The sequence below is a fragment of the Cyprinus carpio genome, chromosome B6 (genome assembly GCF_018340385.1).
Source record: "Cyprinus carpio isolate SPL01 chromosome B6, ASM1834038v1, whole genome shotgun sequence".
Lineage (NCBI taxonomy): Eukaryota > Metazoa > Chordata > Actinopteri > Cypriniformes > Cyprinidae > Cyprinus > Cyprinus carpio.
The window spans coordinates 8,978,663-8,991,132 of record NC_056602.1 but is presented as its reverse complement, the minus strand read 5'-3'; the positions used below and the strand labels follow the sequence as shown (position 1 = coordinate 8,991,132).

The window sequence follows — 12,470 nt, the reverse complement described above, 5'->3', positions numbered from 1 at the left end:
ACAGCTAAATGGACAGATTGTTTGTTAAAAATGTAATGTTTTAATTTATCTTGAAAAATTCTTGCAGAAAATATGATTTTGTGAGAATCATCTACAAACTCAATCTTGAACTTGATAAAACAATGATCTTTTTTATTTTAAGTCTTAATATTTTTCCTTTTGTTACTGGGATAAATCATATTGGGGTGCTAAAAGTGTTGAACGTGGCACCCTACCTAGAATATTTTACACCAGCGGCCACTGCTTTTAGCACTTAGTTTATGCTTGTAATCCGATCTCTATTTGCTGTATTTGTCTCTAGAGCAGGGGTCTCCAACCCTGTTCCTGGAGAGCTACTGCCCTGCAGATTTCAGCTCCAACCCCAATCAAACACACCTGAACCAGCTAATTAAGATGTTCAGAGTTTCTTGATAATTACAGGCAGGTGTGTTGGAGCAGGGTTTGAACTGAAAACTGGAACCGCTGAGCTGCGGTATGCAGTAGGCCAGTGGTTTCCAACCCTGATCCAGGAGGCACCCCAACACTGCACATTTTGCATATCTCCTTTCTCTGACGCACCAACTTCAGATCTTGCAGTCTCTACTAATGAGCCGTTGACCTGAATCAGGTGTGTTTGATTAAGGATACATGCAAAACGTGCATAATCTTAGTTCCTCAACCACAACTTTTAAAAAAAACTGCTGTAGGCTACATTTAGTAAATAAACTATTGCTATTGAATGCAATTTAGCACCACCTGCTGTAAGAAAACAAAACGACCGAACGAGCGGAGCACACTAAGTACACATCCCAGCTTGTTCTAAGAATACAAATATGCAGCCTGGGTGTGTCTAGTCTTTAGTTCACCACCACTCCTCGACAGACTTCTTACATTTGTATTTTTTTTTTTTTTTTTTTGGTGAAGCGTTACGTAAAGAGAGCAAACAGACAATACTGCAATTAAGTGTCGTTTTAACTTAGAGCAAAGCATAACAGCTATCTTGTGGCTTTTTTGTTTGGAGTATTATGTTTTCGTTACACGCAGTATGTTTCAGGCTGACTCCACCTGCTGGCTTGTAAGCATCTCGAGCACATTATTAGACTGAACGTCATCGACAGACTGCTGGCTGTACAGTATCTGAACTGACACTGAAGAAGGTGGATCAGTGCATCAACTCACGAGTTTTTTTATTTAAAAACGCACAGTTTGAAGGATTATATAACTAGGTATTTGTTTCTGTAAGCTTCAGCATCGATTGGGTGAAGTTTTCTGGATTTCAGACAGCGCGTGGTAAGATTGTTACTGTTTAATTCTACTATCACTTGTAATGGATAAGGTACTGTTCGACAGCTTTTCACATCGATTGATTATTTTATGCTTTAACAGTAGTAAAATAACTAGTACTTGTTATTTTGGCGGAAACTAGGGTAACCGTGGTAAATATTTGCAAGGGGGAATGAGGCTAAAACATGTTCAACAGCTGTAGAATACAGTTGTGACTTTAAGCTTGTTTTTATAAGTATGTAACTGCCTTTTAGTCTATATTTCAAGGTGAAGTTAGAATGGGGGAATATGGGATTAAGATCGCACTTTTCTAAAATGCCCTCCTGCCCCCTTAGTGATGGAATATCTAGCAGTTTGTGGCTTTGTTTCAAATCCTCTGAGATGCCTACTTAAACATAACACACAGGGAATGTAACCGTGATGCCCAAAACCGCTGTTGAAGTAGGCATCGTACTAGATATTGAAACACAAGCTGATTTACAGTTCAGTTGCATTAACCATGTTTTCTATTCACTACATGTGTCATATTAAAAACCCATTTACTGTTCCAGATCAACCAAAAAAGTTAATAGTAACTATCTCTACACAACAGTTATTTGAATATGGCTGATTGCATAACGTTTTGGCCAATCTCAAGTACTAGGGTGGACCAGTAAGGAAATGAAAGTGTCATTTAGTTTCCACTTTAAATATAAAAGGTTGCTTAGCAGAGAACATGATGTAACGGCGTGTAGCAGGCTTTCTTGAGTCATGCTGGCAGTGTTGAACTGATACAAGAAAGGAGACATTCTTTTCCAGTCTGGCTTGAATTACACAGCACCCTCCATGTTTTTGTAAACATTCGAAGCAGCCTACATACCATAAAGGTTTATACTTTTTAGAAAGTACTTACATGTGCTTGGTCTGAAATTAAAAAGTGACATTAAACCTGGTTTTATTTTGTTCATGGAGTTCTGTCACATATCCTGGAAAATGTTGGTTTATTTAGTAACAGCCTATGACTCAGTTTAGTTGCTCTCTAAAGTTAATTTGACAGTCACTCCTGTTTGAACTTGAAATGCAGAAACGTCTTTTCTCAGGATACTTTCATAAAATGACAATCTGATTCACTTCAAATTGGGTTGCATAAGATTTTCCTTAGCAGATGTGAGTCACATGTGCATGTTGTCCTCACTGTGTGGTCCTGCGTGAGCTGCTGCACTTCTTTTAGATAACAGGAAGTAATGTCTTAACACAAATAATGTGTTAACGCATGCAAAGAAAAAAGTATCATTCAAATTTCAAAATCTCACTCCCTAACCTGAGCATAGGAAAACATAGTTGCTGAGGAAAAACTAGATGTATTCACACACCACTCACTGTAAGGCCTTTCATGGGCTGTGCCTTGATGGCTGTTTCCAGGAAGACTTTTTTTAAAGTGTAGTTAGTGCTTTTTTGCTGTGATCAGTACTGTGAGAGTGAAAATGGCAACATAGTATTTGAAGCTTTGGTATCCAAAATATTGTTAGTTCATATCTTTCATGAACGTCATTGTTGAGATTAAAATGGAAAGAAACCTTTCAAAGTGTATACTGTCGCAGGTTGAATTTATGTCCACTTATCTGTTGTTTGCATCTGTACCTCTCAAACCCCTAGCCACATCATATATCTTGATGGGAAGAGGCAGGAAGGATATTCTAAATGTGGTGGTCTTGCAGGAATGTTGTCCTTAATTATTAAGATGAATTTACATTAATTATGTAATCTGCTTTTTTTTTTATCCACTTCATTAACTAAGTTGTAGAGCAATAATTTTAGAACAACCGGGAACCAGTAACATCACTGAGAAATTTAATTAGGTTGACGTTTCAGGATAGCGAAGGTATTACAAAAACAATAATGGTACTGTTGATCTTAATATCACTTAATATTACAAGAATAATCACGGATGGCCTTTAGTCTATAAGAACTACTTGTGTTTTCATAAAGATACTGTAGGTGTTTTTATATTTCTTTAACATCATTGACATTTATAACATTACAGTATATACAGGTACATCTCAAAAAATTAGAATATAATGGAAAAGTTATATTCTAAAAAAAAGCAAACTTTCTTATATTCTAGATTCATTGCACACAAACTGAAATATTTCAAGAGTTTTGTTTAAATTCTGATGGTTACGACTTACAGCTTAGGAAAATTAAAAACTCAGTATCTCAAAAAATTAGAATATTCTATTTTGAGCTTGATTAGTTTGATTAATTTTGTGTATAAATACTGGGTACCTCCTGGGCTAGTTTAGAACATGCAACCACAATTATGGGAAAGACTACTGACTTGACAGTTGTCCACAAGACGATCATCGACACCCTCCACCAGGAGGGTAAGTCACAGAATGTCATTGCTGAAAGGGCTGGCTGTTCTCAGAGTGCTGTATTGAAATATATTTATAGAAAGTTGACTGGTAGGAAAAGGTGCACAAGCAACAGGGATGACCACAGCCTTCGGAAGATTGTCAGGAAAAGCTGATTCAAGAACTTGGGAGAGCTTCACAAGGAGTGGACTAAAGCCGAAGTCAGCACATCAAGAGTCACCACGCTCAGACATCTTTAAAAGGGCTACAGCGGTCACATTCCTAGAACCAAGCCACTCCTGAGCCAGAAAAAAACTTAAAAAGCATCTCACCTGAGGTAAGGAGAAAAAGAACTGGACTGTTGCTCAGTGGTCCACAGTCCTCTTTTCAGATGAAAGTAAATTTTGCATTTCATTTGGAAATCAAGGTCTGGAGTCTGGATGAAGACTGGAGAGGCAAAGAAATCCAAAGTCCAGTGTGAAGTTTCCGAAGTCAGTGATGATTTGGGGTGATGTGACATCTGCTGGTGTTGGTTCATTGTGTTTACTTCCAAGTGGTTTGCTGACCATAATATTACTCTGCTTGATTGGCCAGTCAACTCACCTGACCTGAACCTCACAGAGAATCTATGGGGTATTGTGAAGAGGAAGATAAGTAACATCTGACAAACAAAACAGAGGAGCTGAAGGCCACTATCAAAGCAACCTGGGCTACAATAACACCTCAGCAGTGCCACAGGCTGATCACCTTCATGCCACGCTGCATTGAAGCAGTAATTTGTGCAAAAGGATCCCCAACCAAGTGTTGTGTGCATAATTAAACCTACTTTGGAGATCTTGAACATTTCTGTTTTGTAAATCTTTTTTTGATTGATCTTTGAGAAAATATTCAAATTTTTTGAGATACTGAATTTTTAATTTTCCTAAGCTTTTAGTCGTAACCATCAGAATAAAAACAAAAAACTCTTGAAATATTTCAGTTTGTGTGCAATGAATCTAGCATATAAGAAAGTTTGCTTTTTTGAATTAAATTACAAAAAGAACTTTTCCATGATATTCAAATTTTTTGAGATGTACCTGTAGTATTTCACAAGTCCGTGTGCTCATATAATCTTGGCATTAGTGGTAAACAGATTTGGCTTGAAGTCTGCAATGGAGGGCTCAGAGAGACTATTTTACTCAAGCTCCGATAGCCCCCCTATAGACAGAAAGATAAATAAATAAATATGCATAAAAGGAGGAGATGGGGAGGAGGAGGGAAAAAATGGCTTTTACCTTAAAATGCCTCTCCTCGTGCATAATTTCATGCTCTAAAAACATTCAAAATTAAAATAGTTTTAAATAGGCATTCTATAATAACTTACTTTTAAGTTACAGTTAAAAGTGTTTTAAAATATAAATGGATTTCTACAGGGATTTCATCTAAAAGTGAGAGACAACATCAGTGACTGCAATCTAGAATGAACCATTAGTGACCAGAGAGTGAACTACTTTTGTTAGTATTGAAAAGCGCTGAGGGAGTATGCATGTATCCCACAAACAGGAAGCTCATTCTTGCATGTGAAATGTTTTTGGAGTTGGATGACGAGTATGGTTTCCTGCTTAAAGGGATACTCCACCCCAAAATGAAAATTTAATCATTAATCACTAACCCCCATGTCGTTCCAAACCTGTAAAAGCTTTGTTCGTCTTCAGAACACAATTTAAGGCAAGGCAAGTTTATTTATATAGCACATTTCGTACACAATGGTAATTCAAAGTGCTTTACATAAAAGAAGGTAAAATAATCATGAAGAAAAATAATAACAAAAATAAAACAAGCTGTTTTAAAAACATAAAACAAGCAATTTTAAAACATTGGAAATTATTTAAAAATTGACTTATTTAAAATGAATTTAAAACATTTAAAAATAGAAAATGATTTTACATAGAATACAGTGAATATGTAAAATGCAGTGCAATCAATTCGGACATCGCACAGTGCTCATTCAACAAATGCACAACTAAACAGATGAGTTTTGAGTCTAGATTTAAATGTGACTAATGTTTTAGCACATCTGATCTCTTCTGGAAGCTGATTCCAACTGCGCGGGCGGCATAGTAACTAAAGGCGGACTCCCCTTGTTTTGTGTGAACCCTTGATATTTCTAACTGACTCGATCCTAATGATCTGTATGGTCTGTTAGGTTTATATTCAGTGAACATATCTGCAATGTATTTAGGTCCTAGATCATTGAGTGATTTATAAACGAGTAAAAGTACTTTAAAATCAATCCAAAATGTAACTGGAAGCCAGTGTAAGGACCTGAGGACTGGTGTGATATGCTCAGATTTTCTGATTCTAGTCAGAATCCTGGCAGCAGCGTTCTGGATGAGCTGCAGCTGTCTAATGGTCTTCTTGGGAAGGCCGGTGAGGGGACCATTATAGTAGTCCACCCTGCTGGTGATAAAGGCATGAACAAGTTTCTCTAAGTCTTGACTGGAAACAAAACATCAAATTCTTGCAATGTTTTTTAGATGATAGTATGCTGATTTAGTTACTGCTTTGACATGACTACTGAAACTAAGGTCTGTCTCCAGAATCACACCAAGATTCCTGACTTGATTTTTAGTTGTTTGTCCCCTTGAGTCAAGGTATGCATTCACCTTGAAAACTTCATCTTTGTTTCCAAATGCAATAACTTCAGTTTTTTCCTTGTTGAACTGAAGAAAGTTCTGGCACATCCAACTATTAATTTCATCAATACACTGGCAGAGGGAGTCAATGGGGCTGTAGTCATTTGGCGTTAAGGCTAGGTAAATCTGTGTATCATCAACATAGCTGTGATAGGCAATTTGGTTCTTTCTCATTATCTGACTTATTGGGAGCATATACAGGCTAAACAAGAGTGGTGCCAGAATTGAGCCTTGTGGGACTCCGCATGTCATGGACGTCCACTTAGACTTATGCTCTCCTAGACTCACATAATAACCTCTCCCTTCTAAGTATGACCTGATAAGATATTTTGGATAAACCGGGAGGTCTGTGACTGTCCCATAGGCTGCCACATAAATAACAGTGTCAAGGTCTATAAAACGTATGAAAGTCTTTGTCAAAATACTCCATCTGCCATCAGACATGCAATCTGGGTTATATGAAGCGACGGGAACACTTTTTGTTAGCGAAGAAAACAAAAATAACGACTTTATTCAACAATTCCTTTGTCAACAGTCTCCTCTATGTCTCTCCATATCACTGTATGCTGCATATGCTCTTCTGTATCAGCTGCGCTACAAGTATGCGCTGTTTTCTTTCAAATCAAAGCTAAATACACATAGAAACAGCACATCCTGGTGGCGCGGATGATACAGAAGAGCATACAGTGATATGGAGAGACACAGAGGAGACTGTTGTATAAAAAGTCCCATGGTTTTACATTTCAAACACTTCTTGGATTGTAGGGTTATTTGAATATATCTTAGGGCTGGATGGGAGAAAGTTTAGAAAACCCAGATCAATCAAACAAATCTTCTTGGTAATCGCAGGTAGCACTTGACCATTGACATGCACCTAAAAAAAGAATAAAAAGTAGGGCTTTCAAATGATTAATCACGATTAATCACATCCAAAATAAAAGTTTTGTTTACATAATATATGTATGTGTACAGGGTATATTTATTATGTATATATAAATACACACACATAAATTATATATTTAGAAAATATTTACATGTATATACATTTATATATTTATATTCTTATATTTTATATTATATATAAATATATTTAATATATAAACATAACATATTCTTCTTAAATATATACATGCATGTGTGTGTATTTATTTATACATAATAAATATACACAGTATGCACACATATATTATGTAAACAAAACTTTTATTTTGGATGTGATTAATCGTGATTAATCATTTGACAGCCCTAATAAAAAGTAAATACATTGTTTTGGAGCAAGTCTGATTTTTATCTTGGGTATTTTCTGCACTTTAGTAACATATGGTCACTATGGTATCTCATCTATCCACCAGGCGTTAAAGCAGCATGTCAAGGTCAGATTTCCCTCCGGGTTACGATGATTCGCGGCTGCTCTCTAACCCTCAGCCTGGAGGAGGTTACCCTGCTTCTGCCCCCCCATATGGCTTCAACGCGTACGGGGGACAGCCGCCTTACCCACAGCCCAATGATCCATACCGAGGCCAGCCAGCGGGATACCCCCCGCCAAGTATTCCTGTCATCCCCGTCATTCCTCCTGGTTTAGGTAAGATTGTTAGTTTTAGTTAACCTTTAACTTTTTACTTTTGCTATCACAGTGTTCATGGTCCTGAAACATTAGAGAACAATATTGTGTGGCTTTCAGATCAGCTTTAGGTTTAGGATCTGGTTTATCACTTAAACAATCCATTGTTCAGGAAATTGAATTTTAGCAGATCATGACTGAAGTCAGCATTTTTCTAATGCAGTCCCTATAGCCTAGCTCTAACCTGATTAGTGTTGATAGGCCAGTGATGTAGTGGTTCAGTAGATGTCTCTTTGAAATACTCTATTCTGATTGGTCAGTCGCAGCATTCTAATTCTAATGACACTTATATAATTTACTGTTGTTCCTGGTAACTGATTACCTACAGATATATCTGTAGTAGTTTCTTGTCTCTTATATCATTACATGGTCTCTTTCTTGTAATGTAATAAAACCATTTAAATGTCCATTTATTTATTTATTTGCTAAGTAGAGGGAAAATGTACAGCCGGCTGCCATTATTATCACAAATGTCTTTCAGGGTGAGACCACGGTTTATTTGGATTGTACATTATCCCTTACATAGTTGGGGATTTCTTCAACTATGAGCACTTTGTGAACTTTTTGAAAATTAGCTTTCAAACTTGCACTCATTTAATTTTAACTTTAAGTCATAAAAATTCCCACTATATCTAAAATCATTTGTGTTTAATAATGAAACATCGAATAATATTTTCACACTTTTGCCATACTTTGATGCAATTGGAAATGATGCACAATTAAAGCATATTCAGTTTACAAGTAATTTTTGATTTCTCTTTATTTTCTTCACGTCTCGTATTTTATCTCAGGCGTGCTCTTCAGTGGCACTGTAAACAAGTACACTAACGTTTAATAAAAAAGCTTTATTGGGTAAAAATCATTTGGTGTGCTGGAAATGACACTCAACTGTGTTATTTAAAAAAACCCTGAAAGAAATCATTCTCACACGAGAGATATTATGATTATATGACTCTTTGTTTCAGTTATCATGGTTTAAACACGTAATGCTTGTATTTGTATGATGTATTTTTGTATTTTAAGATTCTTGTACATCAAAGTGCTCAACGTTGAAGAATCTCCCAGTTATATAATGGTTTATTTACACAGACTGATGTGAATGAGGCCATTCATACTCTGCATTCTGCAAATAGCACTTCAGGAGATGCAGTATTCACAGAAAATATGATTGTTACAGGTGATAATGAAGGATTTACCACAACAGGAGGATTTGACGATATTAGTGTCCGTCACACTTTTATACGAAAAGTAAGGAACCATTCTTCTGTAATCTGCATAATCTTACTTCAAAGTAAAAGAGTTTTATGGTAATGTTACTCAGTTGCTATTTCAGATTAATGGATTTTTGAATATGGTCCTGAATGGATGAGTTTGGAAAAATGTTTTTTTCTGTCTTGCAGGTTTATCTGATCCTCGCTGCCCAGCTTCTGGTCACAGCTACCATCGTGGCTATTTTCACATTTGTGTGAGTCTGTTAGGGGAGAGTGGCTACTGTATGTGCTTTGTGATTACAGAAAATAAAGGATAAATGTTATCTCTGCTTGTTCTGGTAGACTATGTCGTTAAACTTTAGTTTGTTTTTATTCACACAGGGAACCTGTAGGAGCGTTTGTGAGGAAAAATCCAGCCATTTACTGGGTTTCATAGTAAGAATGAAACGATGCAGAATACTTCATATTTATAACATTAAATACAAGTGTAGTAAAGTAGAACAATGTGAATGACTGTTGAAATGATTTTTTTCAGTGCTGTCTATTTTGTCACTCACTTGGTACTGGTTTGCTGTCAGGGACCCAGGTGAGATGTTTGCCCCATTTTCTGAATCAACCTGATAATTAACAGAACAGACGGCAAGATTTTGTAGTGCTCATAGTTAAATAATGTGACACAGTAAGAATGAGGGCACAGAAATAATACTAGACATTATAAACTAAAAATCAATTAATCTAAAAATTGAAGCCCGCATAAAAAGAGCCACTGCAAACATAAGTTGTTATGTGATCCAGTGAATTCAGCCCTGTCCTTTGTCACATTTTAGGAGGCGTTTCCCATGGAACCTGATCCTGTTGGCCATTTTTGTGAGTCATTCTGAAGGAATTAAGAGGGAGTGTGGCCAAACCTTTAATGGGCAATGTTGTTTTTACATGTAACGCTTTACACAAAGTATCAAGGACGCTAAAGTCTTTAAATAAACATTGCCTGTTTTTTCTTATTTTAGACACTGGCCTTATCGTTCATGACTGGAAATATAGCAAGGTGAGACGTCACACACTACATGTGTGTCTCAGTGGTGAGATACAGTGGGTGTGGAAATGGAAAAAGTCTCGGGACTGTTGATGCAGTGTTTTAATGGATGTCCTGTAAACCCTCTGTTTACCTTTTGACAACTCCTTTTGTCCATTTAGTTTGCAATGATAGAGTGGTTTTGTTCCCACACCATTTAATTCTTCTTTGTACTAGATGTGTATGTATACACTTTTTTTTTTCTTTTTTCAAAAAATGTAATCCATTTATTCAGCATGTACCAGGAACAAAAAATGACAGTGAAAACTTCTACATTACATACATTACAAAAATCTTCTAGACCCCATGTTTTTGAATGGTAGTTTATTTTGCTAATAATAATTCTGAATTCTGAATATTCTAATGTAATTTTTTGTTTTAGCTATTACAGCACTAAGGCGGTTTTCCTGGCCCTGGGCATCACTGTTCTTGTGTCGGTTGCGGTGACAGTGTTCTGCTTCCAGACTAAGGTGGGCTACACTAATAATTTGTACACCATCAGCATGACTTTATTGTTTCAGTGTATGTTACAATGCTTTTCTGTTCTTTTATAGGTGGATTTCACTAAATGTTCCGGCTTTTTCTGTGTCCTCGGAATCGTAGTGTTTGTGACTGGCATCATCACGGCTATCGTGCTGTCATTCAAATACGTAAGCATGACTTTGCATCCCGTATTTGCACAGAAATAGTCATTTGATCATTTACCCGACTTTTTCACTGTTTGTTTCAGATCCCATGGCTTCACATGCTCTATGCAGCAATAGGGGCCATTGCATTCACTCTGGTATGTCTGTTCACTGCATCGCATTGAATTCGCCTTTTCTTGGAATACTTCAGCTTTGCGTGGGAAAATTACTGACTCGTTCAATCCTAAATTAATTTCTTTGCATTTGTGTGTTTTTAAATGATTTAGTTTCTGGCCTATCATACCCAGCTGCTCATCGGGAACAGGAAGCTCTCCATCGGGCCAGAGGAGTATGTGTTTGCGGCTCTCTCCCTTTATGTTGACATTGTCCAGATCTTCATCTTCCTCCTGCAAATTATTGGATATGCAGAGAGATAGAAGCTTTAAGCTGGCCGATGGACCTTTTCTGTTTTGTCTTTAATGTTTATGCACTGTGTCTTTTCAATCCAGACCTAACTAACATGTACTCTAATAATACAGAACTTGTAAAACATATCTAGCTTTGTACTGATGAAACAACAGGTAAGGGATGAATATCATTTGCATGATTTACTAACCATATTCATATGTTCCAATAAAATATGAGTGATATTATATAGCCATTACTTTGTCATGGAAATGGAAGCTGTCTATTAGAAGTGGATCTGTTTTAGGCAAATTTAGACTTAGATTTGCTGTATTTACTATAGATGTTACATGTGTGGTACATTTTGGTTGAGGGTGTAGCTTTTCTGCTTTGTACATGCAATCTAACTGTATTTTAGTTTATGAATTTAGAATATTTATCACAGACATCTTTATACAGTATAAAAGTCTACATCAAATATTTTGCTTTAATTTTGGAAATAATTGCTTTCACTTAATGAATTTGATACTACATTAAAAGTCACAGTTTATGTGATGCACAATGGTGCTTTTCCTTTGTTTGGCACTAAAGATACACCATGAATAAAAAGTTATAAAAAGTGTTAACTACATATAAATGGATTGTTATATATTTGAATTTTATAAACAAAATAAAACTGTATTTTCTGTTACAATGTCCTCATGCCACATGTTGAACAACGTGGCTAAAGTTTGATATGTAATCATTGTTATTGTGAGGATGATCATAATAAAAGGAACACGAGTATTATTTTATTGATTTTAATAGTTACTAGTGGTTGCTTATAATGGTGTGCTGTATGCATATGAACAAGCATGGTGATGACCGCATCAAAATAAAAATAAAAAAACATTTCAAACAGGCTGCACTGAACTCCTCATCTATAAGATCAAAAGTTCCACCATAATAAATGCTTGCTTTCTACAATGTCTTTGTTATATCCTGCTCAGTTCACTGTTTCCATGGCAACCCAATGATTTTTGTGCACAATGAAGCCATTATTTAGCACAATAGAGTCATGTTCACAAAGTACAGCTTTCACTGCATCCTGGTGGCTGGTTTATATCGCTCATGCTCGTAATCTCCCTCGTTGGCTTTCTTCATTCTCTGTCTGATTTTCAGCTGCTTGAGTCGGTTCTTGTCCACCTGTCTCTTTGCCAGAATAAAGCCAATGATTCCAGTAGGCAGGCCGATCATCCTAGAAGAAAACATCTCGGTGTCAGTG

The 12,470-nt window shown here is 36.4% G+C and overlaps 1 protein-coding gene across 2 annotated transcripts; it reads left to right on the top strand.

Annotated features, from left to right (window-relative positions):
• The first annotated feature begins 770 nt into the window (after positions 1 to 770).
• tmbim1a (transmembrane BAX inhibitor motif containing 1a) lies at positions 771 to 12,004 on the top strand. 2 transcript variants are annotated; one of them, XM_042725578.1, is made up of 13 exons: positions 771 to 1,136; positions 1,223 to 1,269; positions 7,624 to 7,853; positions 9,070 to 9,140; positions 9,293 to 9,357; positions 9,485 to 9,538; positions 9,639 to 9,689; positions 9,931 to 9,970; positions 10,111 to 10,148; positions 10,558 to 10,645; positions 10,730 to 10,825; positions 10,906 to 10,959; positions 11,089 to 12,004. In XM_042725578.1, the coding sequence occupies exons 3-13, from the start codon at positions 7,637 to 7,639 to the stop codon at positions 11,236 to 11,238; spliced, it is 924 nt and encodes a 307-aa protein (XP_042581512.1). In that variant the 5' UTR covers positions 771 to 1,136; positions 1,223 to 1,269; positions 7,624 to 7,636; the 3' UTR covers positions 11,239 to 12,004. The 2 variants fall into 2 exon arrangements, with proteins under 2 accessions (XP_042581512.1, XP_018928700.1); XM_019073155.2 differs by having other exon boundaries at positions 774 to 1,269.
• Positions 12,005 to 12,470: the final 466 nt, after the last annotated feature.

Excerpts from the sequence above, each read along its gene's own strand:
- tmbim1a (XM_042725578.1), top strand. The coding sequence starts at position 7,637 with ATGTCAAGGTCAGATTTCCCTCCGGGTTACGATGATTCGCGGCTGCTC. Across the intron at positions 9,539-9,638 it reads GCCATTTACTGGGTTTCATA|TGCTGTCTATTTTGTCACTC; the intron begins GTAAGAATGAAA and ends GATTTTTTTCAG. Across the intron at positions 10,960-11,088 it reads GGGCCATTGCATTCACTCTG|TTTCTGGCCTATCATACCCA; the intron begins GTATGTCTGTTC and ends TAAATGATTTAG.